Source organism: Pongo pygmaeus, chromosome 2 (assembly GCF_028885625.2).
Source record: "Pongo pygmaeus isolate AG05252 chromosome 2, NHGRI_mPonPyg2-v2.0_pri, whole genome shotgun sequence".
NCBI classification, from domain to species: Eukaryota; Metazoa; Chordata; class Mammalia; order Primates; family Hominidae; genus Pongo; species Pongo pygmaeus.
The window spans coordinates 84,883,814-84,903,618 of NC_085930.1; the positions used below are offsets into that span (position 1 = coordinate 84,883,814).

Consider the following 19,805-nt stretch of genomic DNA (forward strand, 5'->3'; position numbering starts at 1 on the left):
CAGATTCAATAGGCAGATGGTAGCTACTGAATTCCCCAAACTGGAGCAAGTTAAATTTAAACACAATTTGATGGTTCACACATTTGTGTAAGGGACTTGGATAAATCCAAATTGAATTTGACGACATTTACAAATATTTGCACTGTCTTATTGGATGGTTTCCTGATTCTGTTGTGATTTTTTTCTCCAGGTCTTTTCATGAAAGACTAGCATGAATTGACCGATGGGAAATGAATGAACAGATATGGACCTCTAGATCAGTCCCTTCATTGACTTAAAGGCTCTGGTTACAGAAAAGGAAAAGCTGTGACCACGACATCTTGTGAGTTATAAGTGTCTGCATGTATGAGGCCATACAAAAGAGAATAGCCTTCTTTCTTCCCATTGGATTTTCATTTAGGATCAATGCTTTTAAAAGAGTATCCTAGGGAACACTAATAGTAAAGTCCACATGTTCAGAGAATTTGAGGCAATACTAATGCTGGCATCATTTAAAACATCGAATTAGTTCATCTCACTTTAGGCATGATAGAAACTTTTATGTAAAATCTAGATTTCTGGTTCTTTCGAAAAACTGAAGATGTAACACTGCAGTGATTATATCCTCACATAGAAGCAATTTCTTACAGTTTCCCATTATGCAGGGCATGTGTGCTCCATTAGCCATATGACCAGCTAGAGGTTTCTTACTTGACTTCCCCTCTTCTAGTCTTTCTTAAAGACACACAGAACCTTTCGGTTTATTAAAGTCTCTGACAATTCCCCCAGTAAATATCTCTATTTTGTTTAAAAAACTTTCCCAAATATACTTGATTATAGAAGTTTTTTCCTTCACATTTTGCATCTGGATCATAGATTCAAAATATTCTGATTTTCTGCTGTGAACTTTGTGCTACCTTCGGGCAAATATTTTGTGAAGGCATTTGAGAAGCCTAGATTTTGCAGTCAGGATTCTATTTCTGTCTCTGGATGCTTTTATAGGCCTTCAAGATGCAGAATCAGTATATCTGGTTAGAGTGTTGTATGTTCAATCAGACTTCAGGCTATCTTGGTAGAGATGGGGGAGCCCTCTGAATTTGACCTGAGATTTAAATTTAAAAGTTGAGACTATGGGACCCAATGTGCTACTAACCTAATAAGAAGCCATAACAATATTCATTCCAGAGAATGTATTTTGCAGAAAAAGGGATACACTTACAAGATGACTGGAATGGAAAGTATGATTATGCTATCTCCAGGAAAACTAGAACTTAAGTAGATATTTCCTTCTTATAAGCATTAGCTGAGTAACTCTCAAAAAAAGAAGATCATTTTTTGGTGGGGTTAGCCCCATATCTATTATTCCAGTAACCACTATGAAAGCCCAATAATGGCATCTGACATTTCGGCTTGCTGACTGAGGACACTGCAGTTATAGTAATGGATTTCTGATTTTCAAAATATTAACATTGTAAATAGTAGCCACAATGGAAACAAAGACCTTATGGGAGAAGTTCTGGCTGACTATGAGTATCTAAGCAGTGCATTCTCTGGATTTGGTTAAGGTTGATTCAGTAAAAATAAATGGCAAAATAAAGAAGACAAGTAGGTTTAGAAAGAAGTTGTTTACCACTTTAATAGGGCTGTCCAACATTTGGTCACATAGATCATCTTGAAATCTAATTGTTTTCATAGCCTTCCTATCTCACAAGAGGAGATCTGAATACTCTTGGAAAAAGCAAACCAAACATAGAAAGAGATGCCATGATAAGACTTGTTGCTACAGCACTATGTAGTTAACGATGCCAGACTTTGGATTTAATCAGAGGACATTTCTGCAGTCTAGGACAGCTATACAAAGCCTTAAGACATTGTATTTACAGGACTTATTCATGTAGGGATCCATATCCTACCCATAACTCTGCCAGAGTCTTAATAGCATGGTGGAGTGGCTCCCTTAAGAATCCTCATTTTCTTCTATGTGGAAAAGCTAGTAGTTCTAAAAATATTTTCCTGGAAGAGGTTAGAACGGTTATTATATATCAATTGAATATAAAGTATGATTATGTAAGCCAAGCTTGCATGCTAATAATATTGCACAGGGTAGAAAGCAATAAAACAGGACGATGTGCTTCCTTGGGCCATCTGGTAGAAGCAGAAGGAAGTTCTTGATTCAGTGTCATTATGATGCCTCAAATTCCAGGAGTCCACCTGTAGCTGGCCTTCCCGTGTCAGTGCCACCTTGAATTCTCATAAGGGCACATATCTTCCTTGCCGTTAGAAAAAGAAATGACTAACAAAACAAAGCAAAACAGACAAAACATCCAAAACTCAAAGGGGTACACCAGCCGTCTCAAACTGTGGTACTGTTCATTTCTTGAAGAGAATAGATAATATTTCAAAATATTATATATATATATACATATATTTCAAATGGTACAAAGTAACTATAGATTCAAATTAGAAGATAGTTGATCGTTCTTCATGATGCCCAAAAATTTCACTGAGAAAACCCTTTTATAAGCCCACTTTCCATGGTGTCGCCACAACGCTGTGTCTTCTCATTGTAGGATATTTCGTTACACACAGTAAACGCACTGTGATTGTCTGGTAGCCAGTCAAAGTGCAAGTAAGAAATCCATTTGGCTTGTATATATGTGAGATGTTTGAGATTCTCAAAATGTATTTTCCAGAGGGTTGGTTTTCCTTTACTACCACAAATGCTTCTGTTAGGTTCTTGGGTGAATCTGAAACCAAAGAAAGACAGACATTTCAGGGAGAACAGTGCAAAATGAAGGCACAAAGAAATGTGATTACGTAGAAAATAAGGACACCTTGAATCTTTAGGATGCTGCTTTTTTTCAGGTGATCTGAAGTCAAAAATTTTAAAGTTTAGAGCAGTCATTTTCAAATGGTGATCAAATCATATTGATAGGCCACCATATTTTTATCAGTGCAATAAATTAATGATGTCACTCCTGAGGAGTGAGACTCCTGGAGCAATGCCTATCCAGGACTGGGTTCCTAGGCATGTGACCTATGAAATTGCTCAAGGCCCTATCCTGGAAAGAGCCTCCTGCTTGGTTTAATATTCTTCTGTTGCCATCTTGAGATTATTAATAATTTTTAAACAAGGGCCCTGCACTTTCATTTTGCACCTGGCCTTGCATGTTATGTAATCAGTCCTGTGTCTATCTGATGAGAATTTGAACTGAGTAAGTTATTCCACGGTCTTGTGAAGTTGGCCTGTTGTAAGATGTAGAGGGCTGGCATGAGGTGAGGTCGTTGTCAAGGTTAGACCACATCTGTGTAGGAACACACTGATGAGAAACTCTTCCTGTGCAAGGTGAGAAACTGTTGCACTCAATGACACAGTGTTCAAGGGCAATAAAGATTACATGTCTGTTGCTGTAGATGTCCTTTAATCCACTTGAATAGGGTCTCAAAGGCTCAAATATTCAAAAGGACACATGTACAGAGAACCACCAATTTCAAGCATAAATAACAATTCTAATAGAGTTGAATCCTCTACCCTAGAGTTCTAGGAAATATGGCATTTTTCTTTATTATCTCTTACTTCTTTATAGTTTTAGAAGTTGAGTGTTCTGAGGCTAGAGACAGAAGTCCATTTAAGGATTTTAGAGTTAGGCAGGTGGATTTGTGTTGGGCCAGTTACAGAAAACACTGATTTGACAAGATGGCTACAGTGGTTAATTGTGCAATCTGGGGTCTTCTACCTCCTTGTTTTAGGGAATAAAACTTTACTTTACATTGTGTACTAACTGTTGATTTTCTCACTAGTCTGAGAGACATTCACATATTGGAATGAAGCAAATCCAGCGTGGTTTGCTACTTCCCAAGATATTACACCAGATTATGTTCTGCTATTTTAATCTGTTAATTTGTCTTTTCCAGTGACTGATTTTATCCTCATTTCTTCCTCTTCCTCTTCCTGCCACCAAATAACTGACATTCAGTTTTTAGCTGAAATTATTCCATCATTGTCAAATAACTTATTTTGTCTTTGAAAGGCAAGTAAATCTAGGGACTCCAAAATCACTAAGCCAAAGGGAAATTCAAGCTGAGAATGATGTCAGGCAAAGCTGCCTCTCATTTTATTCCTAAATAATACAGCTACAAAGATTTTTCAAAAGCCACATACCTCCCTCACAATTTTACCACAGGGAAATTCCTTGTGGGTCCCAGATCTTTACCCTAAAACCTTTCTGTTGAATTTTACCCTGGCAATGTAAATTGATAGCTTATTTTTTCAGGTGCAGGACAAAGGACAGAACTCTAAGTCATCCCTCTGCTCACCTGAGACAAATGTATATCTGATTGCGTCCTCTGTCATAAAAATATAGATTAACTGAGCTACATGAAAGCCTAAGTGGCTCTTCCTCTACCCCCTTCCCACATGTAAATGGTGTATTTGGTGAAAGGCTGGTCAAAGACCAAAAGAATGTAACCACCATTTGTCTCTTATCTACCCACACCTTTAAAAATTTGCTTCTTTCCCCAATATCCACCCTTTTCCCTTTAAATATTAAAACCCTCAAAATCATCTCTGGAGAAAGGCACAGACCTACCTCTAGGTCATGCATTCATAACCTTGGCCAAATAAACTTTCTAAATTGAGTAAGACCTGTCTCAGATACTTTTCATTTTTACATCTCTGAGGGGAAGTCTGTCTTTCTAAATTAAGCCATTGTCCCTGAATATAAAAGGTATAGACATGTGTCTGAATACATGGGATAGAGCCTCCCCAACTTTCAAACTTACGTATTTGATATAGTTTAAAGAAAAGACATAAATAAATAGGTGTCTAAAACTGCAAGAATAAAATCTCTAGTCAATATTTTGGTTGGTTAGTCTTGCTTTTAAGTACCAACAAAGCGATTTAATAAAGCAATTGAAGCAATGATCAAGCAGACACAGAGGAATAATTTGGCCATGAAACTTCACCCAGATGTTCTGAGATTCTCCCCAGAAGCGTATGTGTTGCCAGATTTATTCTACTCCAGGCTGGGTCTTGGAAAACCTCTCAAGGTGAGTACTTCCTTTCTATAGGGTGGCATCCAGGAGTCTTCCTCTCTTAAAAAGTTATTCCAAATCTCCTGAAAGAAAAGGCTTCACCTAATTCCACCTATATTTTCTCCTTCCTCCTGGGGTAATAATGTCACTCAGATCCATTGTTCCTGAGGTTTTTCTTTAGACTGTGGCCTGTTACTTGGGCTACTCCAGACGTTCTGGGGTGTCTGGTAGTTTAGATGAACCACCAGATTTCTACTCTTCACCTTCCTTAAAAAATGAACACCATAAGTTTTAAATTAGATCAGACTTTGAAACATTATTTAACCACATTTTGAAGAGAATTTTGTTCCGGATGATTATTTTGGAAGTAACCTACAAAAGACGAAGGTTTGGAACAGTCTTTTATAGGAAAGAGAATGAAGTCCCAGGAATCTTTCCCATGATTATCTTTATATTGAAGTTACCTTTAAAATAACAGTATGAAGGAAACTCTCAGTTGCTATTAACAATCTGAGTGTGTTTCCCCAACTTTATTTTTATCCTGAGTGAACTGTCTTTGAATTATTCTTACACAAAAAAGAACAAAAGAGGTAGATTTCTTTGTTTTTTTTTTTTACCTCATTGATAACAGCAGAACAATGAAAACATGTGACTCATAATAATTAAAGTACAACTGTGAATTAAACCATTTTTAAAGTTAAATTGTTAGAATCAATATTTGAAGTGAGTAAGCATATTTGTACTCTGATGGAGAAGAATACATAAGGTGTAGAAGAAAAATTAATATAAAATGTATATTCAGAGCACATGATCTAAGGACTGGCGAGGACACACCATTTACACAAAATAGATGGTTCCTATATATATCATCTGGACTTAATTGGTGCTCTTTGTGTTTAAAAGTGCTTATTTCATTGCAAATTTCTTGAGAAGGAGGGAGGAGGGAGGACATATGTCAGTAAGAGCATTTGAATCCTCTGAAGGTTTAAAAAGTACAGCTTTTTCAGTGTCTTCTTTTTCCTTTTCTAAGGACAGACTTGAGAATTCTCAGCTGACTGATGTGCAGCTCACATGGCTGTAGAGTAGCCTCCTATTTCCTTGCTTGAAATGGATGTACACATCAGAACAGGTACATCCTCTGCTTTCAAACCGACTGCAATGGCAATTTGTTTATCTCATCCATTCAACTGCTTGAATTGAATTCACCCCACCCAGGGAGGTAGCAAATGGTGTGCTCCAGTCTCTGTTACTGTGATCAGATCCTGCACAATACTCCTGTGCTGTCGGAAAATGTCTAGGGTGCATCTGCAACACGCCTGATGGTTTTAAAATGTACTCTACAGAGGCCAAATAAAAGAAAGGTACGTTGGTCTCCAAAAAGTAGCATTAAAAATTTATGTTTCTGTTTTTTTGTTTTGTTTGTTTTATATTCTATCTTCCAAAGAGTCTCCTAGTTGGTACTCTTGGCATTTCACATATTTAAATCCTGACTTCAATTATTTTTCTTTACTGTGTTTCAGGTCTGGAGACACCATGATAATAAGACTTGCCTTCAATAAAAGGCAATCAGGTATTTAGAATAGAGAAAAGAGATCTGGCAGGAAATATATCAGCAATGTGTTTAAAACAAAGGTGGTTAGATTCCAATCATACTGGCTATAATTCAGAATAGCTTAAAACAAACCAATTTGTGAGGGCAACTTCAAATTATTGGGAAGAATCATTTTTAGGCAAAAGGTAACCAAAGGGAAACCTGATTTCCCACCTTCCACTAGTTAATTAAAACAGTTTCTGTGGATAAGTTGCATGAACCAGGCTTATTTCTGAATAATGTCTTTTGAAGGTGTTTCATTAAAATGAAACAGGATAATCCACATTAAGCTACTCAGGCACAGACAGATGCATGTTAGCAAGCTAGGGTGGTTCAGAGGTTCCTCCTGGTCACAAGCTAGAAATGTATGGCCATTTACTACTGGTCAATGGGGTCAAAAAAGGCAAGGAAATTTGATACACAAAATGTTTTCACCTATTTTATATGTGAAAAATAAGTTTTATATAGTATTACGTAGCATTAGTTTTGTCTTCTGCATCACAAAGACGCAAGAACCAGTTTTATTTATTGAAAAGGTGAGGCTGAGAAGAAAGAGTAAGTCAAGATTAATAATAAGGGGTGGGAAACAGAGACATCCTTTCAAATACATCAGACCTTTGGTAGAATAAAACTTCAGCATACTAGGATTTGTAACCGATGGAGCTTGCTTTAGAAAATACTCCACAGGCTGGGTATGGTGGATCAGGCCTGTAATCCCAGCACTTTGGGAGACTGAAGCAGGAGGATAGCTTGAGGCTAGGAGTTAGATGCTGCAGTGAGCCATAATCACACCACTTCACTCCAGCCTGGGCAACAGAGTGAGGCCCCCCTCTCTCAAAAAAAATTCCTGTAAATTAAAACACACACAGGCTTGCACACACACCCCTACCACACACACGCACACACACACCCACCCCCCCCCCCCACACACACACAGAGAGAGAGAAAGAGAGAGAGAAACAGGGCTGATACTAAATTTGTACACATACATATGACCACACTTGTTGTCAAATTGACATACTTTTTTATTAGTGGATACATAATTACTATCTTAAGCATCCGGAGCATCTCCCACCCCTGTCCCCTTTAGGATTCCAAGGCTGTCCAGTAACTACAGGGTTAATCTCTAGCTAGCTGGGCCTTTCTGCCCTGCTCCAGCATCAGGGCACCAATTCTGATGGGTTGGATTACCCCACCCTTAAGGTTGTTATTTATTTAGAAGATCACTTCTGATTTAACCAGAGAAATCGAAGAATGATGTATTCACTCCCCAAAACCCTTTTCAGTTCTCTGAAGGATCATCACAGAACTCTTTTAAAGAACATTAGAAAATGGTTTCTGTAGGTGTACTTAAACACAGACCCTTTCAGCAAACCTTCTGGATGAATTAGGGAGGAAGTTCATTTGATTATCATTCTGAGCACTATAGATGTTGGACGAATTATCCGAATAATTACCTCATGATTCCTCTCCCCTCTGGCTGGAAACCCAGCTTAATTTATGAGTCTGTGACAGAAACACTAAACTGCTCAGTGTGGCAAAGTCAAGTTCAATCTCTAACATCTCATTCATGGATGGACACTGATCTGCATAGTTAAGAATGCTTTCTGTCACAGGAGAATCTTCTCTCCTGTGCAAAGCTTCTGTGGATGCTGTTTGCACAGCACAAACTCAAATAGTACGGTCTGTAACATGCAAAATACATTTGAAATAAGTGCACTTACTCTCGTGGTCTTAATTTTGTTGCCTGTTGCGCACATCCATCCAGAATTGTCAGGGAGTGTCTTACATTCTTCTCCTTCTAGGCAAGGCTCCATCTCACACCACCATTTCCCAATCACTATGGAGGCTGTGCAGAAACAGGAAACAACTGTGTTTGCAATTCATCCAAACAACCTGAACACTGACGTTGTGTCCCTCCGCAGATTTTCATGTTCTTGGAAGCACACTAAGTCCTCTTTAATCCTCCATGACTAGCTAAGAAAGCTCTATTAAGAAAAATAAGATTTTAATTTATATGTCTTATAATGCAAATATAATTATGTGGACTGGTTTCATCAAGCAGCAATTTTGTTGGGGATTGCGACTGCCTTTTCAAAATTATGACAGTAAGAGAAACCTAACATAGCTGACTCCATCTTGCTTCTAACATCCAAGCTATCTTTGGTCATTCCTGGGCATAGGCCAAGCTAACTTTGGGAGGAATTTAGCTTAAACTTAAAGCAAGGATAATAATAACCCTTCCCAAAAGTAAACTGCCTTTGTAAAACTAATGAAAGGCCACAAAGTTAGGACTATGAGAGGGGGCTGAATTCTCTCAAGATAAAGAAGTAGTTAAATGATAATCAGCTATTGTTCTGGAGGCTGCGAGATTTGTAACTTTTCCAATTATTCCTGTAGATAATATCACTATTGTAGAACTGAAAATTGACTGAGATGTTTTTCAGACTTTTGCATTCTAGCAACCGATTCCACTGAGACCCACACACTCAGGACCCAACCAGTCCTGTGGCCCCCACCTGGAGGCTGACTTAGCACATGAGAACTGTTTGCCACACCTCTATCATTTCAACCCCAATCAACATTCCCCATTCCCTAGCCCCCTGCCCGCCAAACTACCCTTGAAAAATCCTAACCTCGAAGACTTCAGGGAGACTAATTTGAGTGATAACTCCAAGTTTCCCATGTGACCAGTCTTGCGTTAATTAAACTCTTTCTTTACTGCAATATCATGGTCTCAGTGAATTAGTTTTTGTCTGTACAGTGGACAGGAAGAACCCACAGGCAATTGAAACAATCTTTTTGTTTTTATGCTGAATGCATATGGAAGAGGAAGACTTATGAAGGAAATAAAAATATTTTACTCCAAAATACACTTCTTTTACATAGTGTGAGAAGGCTGTTCAGAGAGTCAGCAAACAGAAGTAGCCCAGCAAAGTTTTCTTTCATGGGGGAGATTTGTATCTATAAAGAAAATCTGCACTGATACAACCAGGCTTTCTCTGAAGCCCCCATTGTCCAGTCTAGGAAAAATTAACTGAGAGTCTGACACTTTTAAAGGCCTGAGAGAAATATTTACTAGCTATTTTCTCTGAGGGCTGCTACCTGTGAGACCAACATTGCTAGCCGGGCCTCCTTTTCTCTCCCTTCCCTAACCTGTCTTGCCATATAACCTGATTTACCATCATAACCTGTTTTGGGCCATGCACTGACTCCCCATTCTTTATGTAATTTCAAGATGGTATATAAGTTTTTACACGCCATTAGGGGGTTAGTGTAATCACTGTGATTCTCCCTCATGTACACATTAATAAATTTGTATGTCTTTTCTCTTATTAATCTGCCTTTTGCCCATTGATTTTTCATCAAAATTTCAGAAGATGAAGGAGAAGTTTTTCTTTGCCCCCTACACTTAATTTTTGGGTCTTGAGGAACTTTCATGCTCTTAGCTTTTGTAGAGCACAGATCTTGCACTATTTCTATTCAATGAAGGGGACAAAATGCCTCAATACTTTTCAGAATGACTGAGGCATTGTTTTCAGAAAGGCAAATTTATCCACCAAGCATTAGGGTTTATCCCCTAGCCTAGGGCCTTGAAGAATTTCAAAGGCCTGGCAAAAGAAAAAATGAATTGACTGAAAGTACAAAAGAAAAGTTGCAAAATAAAAGTCAAGAGTAATATTAGATGAAAATATATCCTTACCATCGAGAGTATAGTTGATATGAGTTGTGGTTACCTTTTAATATGTTTAATATGATGTGAGGGGAACTATCAAAAGTTGAGCCACTGATGAAACAGCCCTAATTTTCAGGGGAATATCAAGAATGACCACAAGAGGAAGCTGGCAATGAATTTGGTGTATGTATTAAATATTTACAACACACATTTTCTGATAACAAAATTTTAGAAAACCAGTGACTAGATTCACTCAATGCAAATCAAGAAACTCTATATTTCCCTTAATGCCTTGATTGAAAAATGATTTCTACACAAGCACCAGTCATTTCTGTAGCTCCTCCCTGTGTTAGCTCTTCCCAAATCCACCTGGGCATTTCCCATTTAGAATCCTCAAAATGTCAGCCAGGTGTTTGTCTCACGATGCTTTCTGGTTGGCTGTTTTTACATGGGACCAGAACCCTCGTTCTTTACTCACTCCCCTCCATCCCCCATGTTCCAAAGATGCTCTCTACCATGATGTTTAAGTCTCACAACAACAAAGAAGCCAAATGACATATGATAACATCACAGAGGATTAACATTAAAACGGGATGGAGTAAACCCTGAAGCAAAGCAGGAACACATTAAAATTCTCTCTCTATCCAGTATTCACTAGAGGGATGAGATTGCTGACTTAAAAGCAGAATGGTTTAACCATCCAGACATGTCTCTGCACTTAGGCTTTCCTTCTATGCTTTTCTGACTTCGGCCTTCCCCTTCTTTAGAATTCAGTGTTCCTCAATCTTTACTTTGAATAAAATTGTTATGTAGTGAGGAAAGAAAAGAACTTTTATGAGAGGAATGTGAGCCTTTTCAAATTATTAGGCCCAGGGAGGTATCAAATGAGATAGCAATCACACCCTGCTTCCTCTCTTTTGAGACACACATTCATCTAAGGAGATGGCTTGCAATCGCTGCAAATAGCTATGCATTAACCTAATAATGCCTCAGTGGACACCATATCCCATGCCCTATAGCTTAACAATGGATAGCCAGTCACTAATTCATGTTTTTTCTGTAAACCAATGAGAATTCCTAATAAAAACTTTGCCCCCATCCCCATTTTTTCCCCTTTAAAAACCTGCTTTTAACTATGGCCAGTGGAGTTCATATCAAAGGTTACTATGGTCTGAGTCTTCCAGGCAGCTATCCTCATTTCGGCTCAAATAAACTTTTCAAATTACATTTTGTGCTTCACGCTCTTCCCTTTAGGTCTACAGTAGGATTCTATATGCCAAGTCATGTCTACTCTATTATACTGTCCATTTAAGAAACCTCTCAAGGGTAATTTTGCCATATTTAATTTTTGCCTTATATGTGGACCAGACCAAAGTATGTATGATGCAACTCCACTGGATATGGCCAGCAAGCATAGGTGGTAAAATCTTCTAAATAGCTGTATTCATATGTAAGACAATGTAATATTATGGTAAAACATAGAGTTCTAACAGAAGACACAAATCCTCCACAGGGTATATAATGATTGAGAGTTTAAAGTTGTTGTTTTTTCTTCTTTTTGATGGCAGTGCTCTTTATCTGGGCATGAAGTAAAGGAAGTAAAGGAAGATTTTTGCCATGAGTAAAAAGTACTTATTTATGTGAATAAACAGATGACAATATTACATAAGAGAAGCAAGAAAAACATACACTATTGAAAGGGAACAAAAATAAATCGTAAAACTTCCAGTTACGTAAGATACAAATCAAGGTTTGCCAGTGTTTATTGAAAACCTATAATCTGAAGTTTCCTTTGGGCGAGCACTTAATCAGAAACAGTCCAGGCACATTTACTACCATTTCTGATGCTTATCTACTTTAAGCCCACCTAATATTTCAATATTGTTGCCCTGAATCTAAACCATCAAGAACGGAACCCCTTTGATCTTAGCATGAGAAGAAATTGCCTTTCCCAACAGTCCTTCAACTTAGCATTTTGTCACCCTTTTTTCACAGAGGCATGCGAATAATGCACATCCGCCAGTGGGGTCAGCTTTTTGCATTTTTTTTTTTTTTGTTATCTCCTTCTAAGCCCTGTTCCTCCTCCTCCTTCAGGCTGCTCTCTGCCCTCTTGGAGCTGATCTACTTTGTTGCAAGCTAACAAAGCAGTTTCCTTTTGTCTTAAGCATTAATATCTCCTAAATGAAAATGTAGACATTAGGGAAAAAATAAATCTCCAAACCCATGCATCACCTTTAATTCAAGGTTGTAAAGATCCACTGGCTCATAGGGGGAAAAGAAGAGGCTTTCTAAGAAGAAAAATGTCCTCAGACCTGTTATAATATCTAAAAATTCACATTAGAGTTGCCTCTTCTAAATAGAGTTGGATGATTTGCTCTACCCTTTGGCTTATTAGAATCCAATTCATTCTTCCAGTTGTAGAGAAGTTTAAACCTGCAGATCTGCTAATTTGAGTCTATAAAACAAAATAAAAATAAACAGATTAACAGGAAAAAAAGGCATACAAATTATGTGCACACATGTGCAAAAGAATCATTCAAAACATAAAAATTCAAAGAAAGGCAAGATTATCGATGTTTTTATGCCATCTTGAGCTTACAGAAAGAATAAGGGCTTGGAACAGGTTATGGAAGAAGGCGAAGAGAAATTTGGCTAGCAAAGGTGGTCCTGTTATGCAGATGAAACTTCTCAGGTAGCAGCCCTCAGAGAGAACAGCCGGGTGTCAGATTCTCAGTCAATCTTTCCTAAATATTGACAAGGTGGAGGCTTCAGAGAAAAGCTGTTTGCATCTGTGGTTTACTTCACTTTTTTTTTCCTCTACAGATGCAAATCCTCTCCACTAGAGACAGATTTGCGGGGCTACTTCTGTCTATAAGCCCTCTGAACAACTATTTCAAAATATGTCAAAGACATATATATAGGGGTAAAATATTTTAGTTTTCTTCACGGTATTGCTTTTCTGAAGATGTCATTAGACCAATTTTGTTTCTGATTGACACATTACATGGCCATCTTCATATATATCCTTTTATATTACAGGTCAAGGTGTGAAAGTAAAATAAAATCTCAAGACCACAAACTCACTATGCCAAAGGGAAAAGTTAAGCTTGCGAACTGAGTCACGCACACAAAAATCCTTCGTTTCTAAACAGACAGCTGCAAGATAGAAGGCCACATGTCTCTCTGCATGGTCTCGCTCACTCTGACAATGTAAATTAACAGCTTATCTTCACAGGTACAGGACAAAGACAGGAGTAGAAATCGATCCTCTCCCCACCTCAAGACAAATGCATATTAGACTTCTTCCTCTACTCTATTTTTACTTTATCTCATGTAAAATGCAGATTTACTGAACGCACAAGACAAATCCATACTTTACTGTTCCTCTGCCTGCTCCTTTCACTTGCAACATGTAGATTTAGTGATCACTCATTAAAGCCTCTGACATGGTTTGGCTGTGTAGCCACCCAAATCTCATTTGGAATCACAGGTCCCATAATTCCCATGTGTTATGGGAGGGACCCCGTGGGAGATAATTGAATCATGGGGGTGGTTTCCCGCATACTGTTCTCATGGAAGTAAGTCTCATGAGAGCTCATGGTTTTATAAGGGGTTTCCCCTTTTGCTTGATTCTGATTCTTCCTTGTCTAGCACCATATAAGATGTGCTTTTCACCTTCTGCCATGATTGTGAGGCCTCTCCAGCCACATGGAACTGTGAGTCCATTAAACTTCTTCTTCTTTATAAATTACCCAGTCTTATGTATTTCTTTATCAGCAGCGTGAAAACGGACTAATACAGCATCATAAGGATGCGACCGCTCACCTTACTACACAGCTTCCTTCTTTTTTTTTTGTTCTCCTTACCACCCTGCCCACTTTTCCCCTTTAAATACTGAAAACCTCAAAACCCTCTTTGGAAAAAGTGCAGGCCACAGTCCTATGGTGACTGGTGTCTCTTTTTCCCAGGTGTGTCCTCATCATTGGCAAAATAAACCTCCAAATTGATTGAGACCTAGCTCAGACTTTTATTATTATTATTATTATTATTATTTTGCTTTACAAAGCTACATTCTCTAAACATAATTTTCTTATAAACTCATTTTTTCTGCAATTTAAAAAAAATTTACAATGAGAGAATTTCAAAATTGCCTCCTCTTCACCCAAACTGAAAGCTACCTAAAAACTTTCAGGTTATTGAAAGAGAATTGATCCACTAGATTTAATAAAATGAGCTAATATCAATGCTAGTTAACTGTTTTTACAATTTCGTCTCATGGAGATACTTATGATAAGTGATGGAAACCGAAATATGCACCCTCCCCAACTACTTCTTTGGTATATTTTGAGATGGCTATTCAGAGGGGCTGTAGACACAGAAATAGCTCTGAAATGCTGTGTTTTGTGGGGATGATTTGTATCTAAACAAGAAATCTACATTAGTGAAGAGTGGATGTAAATGGACTTTCTCTGAGCACTGCCCACCCGCCATCCCCCCTCCAATAAAAGACTCAACGTCTGACACTTTTAAAGTCTGACAGAGAAACTTTTACCACAGGCTACCATTTATTCTTTCTGAGAGTGCTCCCAGATACCTGAGGGGCTTTTATCTGCATAAGAAGGCAGCCTTTCTTTACCAGGTTTTGCCTCCGCCATTGTCCCATAACCAGTGACACCACCTCCCCCTCCTCCTCCTGAGAAGACCCAAGCCCCTATTCTTTCTATAACCTCAGGGTGGTATAAAATTTTCGGTCATCCAGCTCTTTAGGGGTCTCACATTTGTGGGACTCCCATGTCTATGTACATGTTAATAAATTTGCATACTTTCTCCTCTGTGGATCTATTGTCCATTCATTTTAACAGACAGATTTGAACGTTGAGAAGAAAATTCTCCTCACTCCTGCATAAGAAAAATATAAAGATAAATAATTCTTAAATATTTTGAATTAAGATAGTCAATGCAATAATAAAAAGGATAATTAACATTTATTGAGTGCTCTTATGTGTTTCTGTGTTAGGTATTTTAAATGTATTACCTCAGTCTTTGCAGTAACTCTTAGAGTAGGTAGTTAGGTTGACATTAGCAGGGCAGGAGAGGGCCCCCATCAAGAATGCCTGGCAACCATCAGGTGATAGTCAGGTTGTTGTTAAACTCGCTCTCTAAAATAATAATTGGTCACAGACAGTGCCAGGGAAAGGCAGTCTCCCAACAGATAGGAAACACCTGAAGCTGGTGATCAGCAGCTTCCCCGTAAGATTTCAGGAGTTGGATGAGTGGGCTCAAGCACTTTTGCTAAGAAGCAAAATGATGGAGTTTAATGGACCTTTCTCCAGGAACACTCAACTGATAAGGAAAAAATGCCTCAAATGAGCAAGTGCACAACTTTCCAAGGGCTGGCGGGTCACTACACATGTGGACAGCCTCCCCAAAGGAAGAATCAGCGGAGACGGGACAGAACCCCCCAGAAGTAAGCCAACTTATAAAACCCCAAGTCAAAGGTCAAACTGTGTGCTTGGATCTCTCAAGTCACCCGCTTGTCCCTCTTTCAAGTGTACTTTACTTGCTTTCATTCCTGCTTTAAACTTTTAGATAAACTTTCACCTCTGCTCTAAAACTTGCCTTGTTCTCTCCCTCTGCCTTAAGTCATTCGGTCAAATTCTTTCTTCTGAGGAGGCAGAATCTGAGGTTGCTGCAGACCCATATGGATATGCTGCTGTTAACAACCCTATAAAGTAGGTATTATCACTAACCCATTTTAAAAGTGATGAAACTGAAGCCTGGAGAGACTAAATAACTTTCCCAAGCTTACACAGGTAGGAAGTTCAGGAATTAACACTAAAACCCAGGCTTGCTTCACCACAAAATCCATGTTTTTTTTTGTTTTGTTTTGTTTTTGTTGTTGTTAATCATTATAATGCTAATTCAGTACCTTCTAGTTTTGTATTCAACATTCATAGAATTAAAAAAAAATTGACTTTTGACTCCATGAGTCCATGAATTCTCTATGTTTTATTACTATCGAAAATAAATTTCATATCAAACACAAATACTTGCAGAAAACAAAAACGTTTAGTTTCTTGTAAAATTAAGTTAGCTTTAAAAAAAATTCAAGCAAGAGCCAACTTATCACACTTTTTTTTAAATCTGAGCTACGCATTACTTTATTTCACTAGTTATAGCATTTTAATAGAAATTCCCACGAGTGAACCATTTTTGAAGCCATGAGAAACTTGTGAAGTACATGCATAACTGCTCCAAGGACTTTTTATCCCCTAGAACTGAATTAATTAAATATCAGCCACCAAAACCAACTTCTCTTATCTGAAGTGATTATGAAAGAAGATCTTTAAGGTCCCTTTTAACCCTGGGGTTCTAGGACTTGCTCTGTGAATTTGCTATGCTTAGGAAAATATTTGATCTTCAACTCTTTCCAGAATGTTCATCTTTCTTTGAGAGATTCTTAAAGTCACTAAAGCTTCTTTAATCATGAGTCTTGATTTCTCCCTTATACTAGGTCATATTGCTATAGAGCAAAAGAGAGGCTGTAAAAGGAGAATCAATCCTTTATTTCAGTACAAATCCTAAATAGAGCAGAAATCTGTTTTTCATTATGGTGGTTGTTCACTCATGAGGCATTTTGCCATGGAACTATAGCAAGATACTAGAAAGCAATGGGCTTAATAAAAACAATAAATAAACATTATATTGACTAAGAACTGCAGTCCCTTTCTATTGTTTCAGTAGATAATCAAATTCAGCAAATGTTTATCAAAACATTACCTGCTTTATCAAGAGTGATAAAATAAAGAACATGACATAGTCCTGTCCTCAAAGCTGACAGTTCAGATCAGAGTTTCTCAATGTAGGTTATTGGCATTTTGTCATAAATTACAAAGAAGAGGTATAAATGAGCAAAGTGCTCTTCTCCTAGTAAATATGTTGTGTTAAAAGAGCAGGCTCAGGTTGGGGAATAAAAGGAGAAAACCTGCTGTAGTTTGGATGTTTGTCCTCTCCAGAGTTCATGTAGAAATTTGATCCCCAGTGTTAGAAATGGAGCCTAATGGGAGGCATTTGAGTTATGGGGTTGATCTCTTATGAACAGGTCAATTCCCCTACAGGGGAGGGTGAGTGAATTCTCACCCTCTTAGTTCCCACGAGAGCTGGTTGTTTAAAGGAGCCTGGCACCTCTCCTCTCTCCCTTGCTTCCTCTCTGCCATGTGATCTCTTCACACACGCTTCCCTTCACCTTCTGCCATGAGTGGTGGCAGCCTGAAGCTTTCACCAGATGCCCAGTCTTCCAGCCAGCAGAACTGTGAGCCAAATAAATATTTTTTATTTATTAATTACCCAGCCTGAAGTATTCTTTTATAGTAACACAAGCAGACTAAGACAAAGGCTTAATAAGACTATGGAAGTTCTTGAAAGCAAGCAGCTTGTGCTATTTTTTTTTTTTTAAGAGAATGATGAATCTAGATTCCATGAGCAAAGGGAAGATATGATTAAAGGGTTGGTAGGGGAAGATGCATTGGTGTAGTGTGTAAGATGGAAGAAGCAGCAGATGAAATGCTAGTTAAGTGTCACTAAACTTAAAGAGAAAAGATAAGCTCTTGATTTTAGATGCTTGCACTAGAATTGTGATGAAGGGCAGGGTTGAAGGCAATGTTAGGAATAACAGAGGAACACTTTAACCAGTAGCTCGGTCATCTTAGCTTTCACTCCAATCACACTGGACTCATCTGCTTGCCTACTTGTACTAGGCAGTGAACTCTTTAATGGTAGGATTAATACTATACTAATCTTTGAGTGGCATGGGGTAGCTCAAGATGGATTTCCAACTTATGAATGAATAAAGAAAATGAAACAAAAAGAGAAAAAAATAGTGCCTATATCAAAGGGTTGTGAGGATTACATGAGAAAGTACATTTGAAGTACTTAGCAGAGTACTGGGCATTCAGTAAATCTTCAGTAAATATTAGCTATCATTATCTTCATTGGCATCATCAATTTTATTACTCTAAAGAATAAAATCATGCCAAACCAAAAAGGCAATTCTTCACTAAGTTAGAGTAAAACATTATTCTTCGATATGCCAAACTCTCAGCTTGTTTCTATGACTTATGAGAGTTTAAGCATAAATTAAATGGTTGAACATATGATTGCATTCATGTTCTCAGAAGTAGGTTATAAGTACATCAATCAAGACAAATCTGCAGCCTTACTTTTGTGCAACCTGTCATGCAATTTAAAGCAATGGCTAGAACTCCACTGGAGGGATGGGACAGCTCTCCAGCCTCCGTTTTTGCACAGGTTGTTGGAACAGCTGTTACAACTCTTTTCTTCAAAAGACCTGCAGTGACTCCCTGTGTGTTATTGTCTTTATCAAAGCAAACAGGAAATTAAAGGCATTGGATAAACTTCCCTGCAGTTATTTCAAACTTCTGCTTTTCTATGAGCACACATTTAAGGATAGGATCCAATTTTGAGACATTATGTATTGGTTAAGACTCTAAACTCTTGGGTATGTGATAGAGGCACCTGGGTTTGAATTTCAGTTCTACCACTTTGTAGTAGTATGGCTTTGGAAAATTGCTTAGTTCAAGATTAAGTTTTCTCAGTTGTAGATGAAGTTAAAAGTCACAACTGGTTATTATGAATTTTAGGTAAGGCACTTACCATAATGCCTAATAAACCTTATACTCAGCATGTGGCAGTTATCACTATTATTTATCCATGTGTTTATTATCCAGCTCTGTATGCATCCATCCCCTCACCTTCATACAGGGTTAATGCCTTATCTTTAATGCAAGATTATACTAATTCTGAAATGCATATGATCATTTTTTACAGGTCAAATTGTATTTCTTTAGAGGATCTACATTATATTTCAAAGACATACATGAAGTCAAGGGCTGATGATAAGATTGATTAGGATTGCTTTCCCTCTACAAATTCTATTCTAGTGCTTTTTGAACAGACAATCTTATCTTGGTGAGGGTAGAGGGGAGGATATGAATTGTGAAATGGGCAGGATTGAAAGTCACAAGTTAAATGTGGTATAATTTCCTTCAGTCGGTAGATTTTTTTAAAGGTATTTGAGACAAAAGTTATCTTTTATTCATTCAAAAGCTAATCATTTACTGCAGTGCTGGACATAAAATCAAGACACACAGTTCCCACTCTAAAGCAGCATACAGTCCCTTTTTGGAACTCTGCACCGAATGTAAAGACCAGACAATATACATTGACAAGTTGTGATACATAAAAAGATACAGCGTGCTATCAGAGAAAAGAACAAGTGGATATAATTTAGATTCTCAGAGTGTGACCATAAGAAGACTCCTCATTGATGAAGTAATTTAACCATTAAGTAACAAAATTGTTTTTGTATTAAAACAAGTGAGCATATATATTATGATATAAAAGGCTACCTTGACATGAATTTTAAAATAAAACACAAAACAGTTAGAAATCTTTTACTTGTTATGGGCTACTCTGAGCTGTCTTATTGGAACACAGGGGTACATG

General features: G+C 37.8%; 1 protein-coding gene across 2 annotated transcripts in view; it reads right to left on the minus strand.

Annotated features, from left to right (window-relative positions):
• Positions 1-1,406: 1,406 nt before the first annotated feature.
• Positions 1,407-19,805, minus strand: part of TAFA1 (TAFA chemokine like family member 1) — a 559,292-nt gene continuing 540,893 nt past the window's right edge. For both annotated transcript variants that reach the window (XM_054483332.2, XM_054483331.1), the window contains exons 4-5: positions 8,329-8,453; positions 1,407-2,726 (exon numbers count right to left, since the gene is read on the minus strand). In XM_054483332.2, the coding sequence (XP_054339307.1) occupies positions 2,709-2,726; positions 8,329-8,453 (143 nt within the window). In that variant the 3' untranslated portion in view covers positions 1,407-2,708. The remainder of the gene's footprint in view (positions 2,727-8,328; positions 8,454-19,805) is intronic.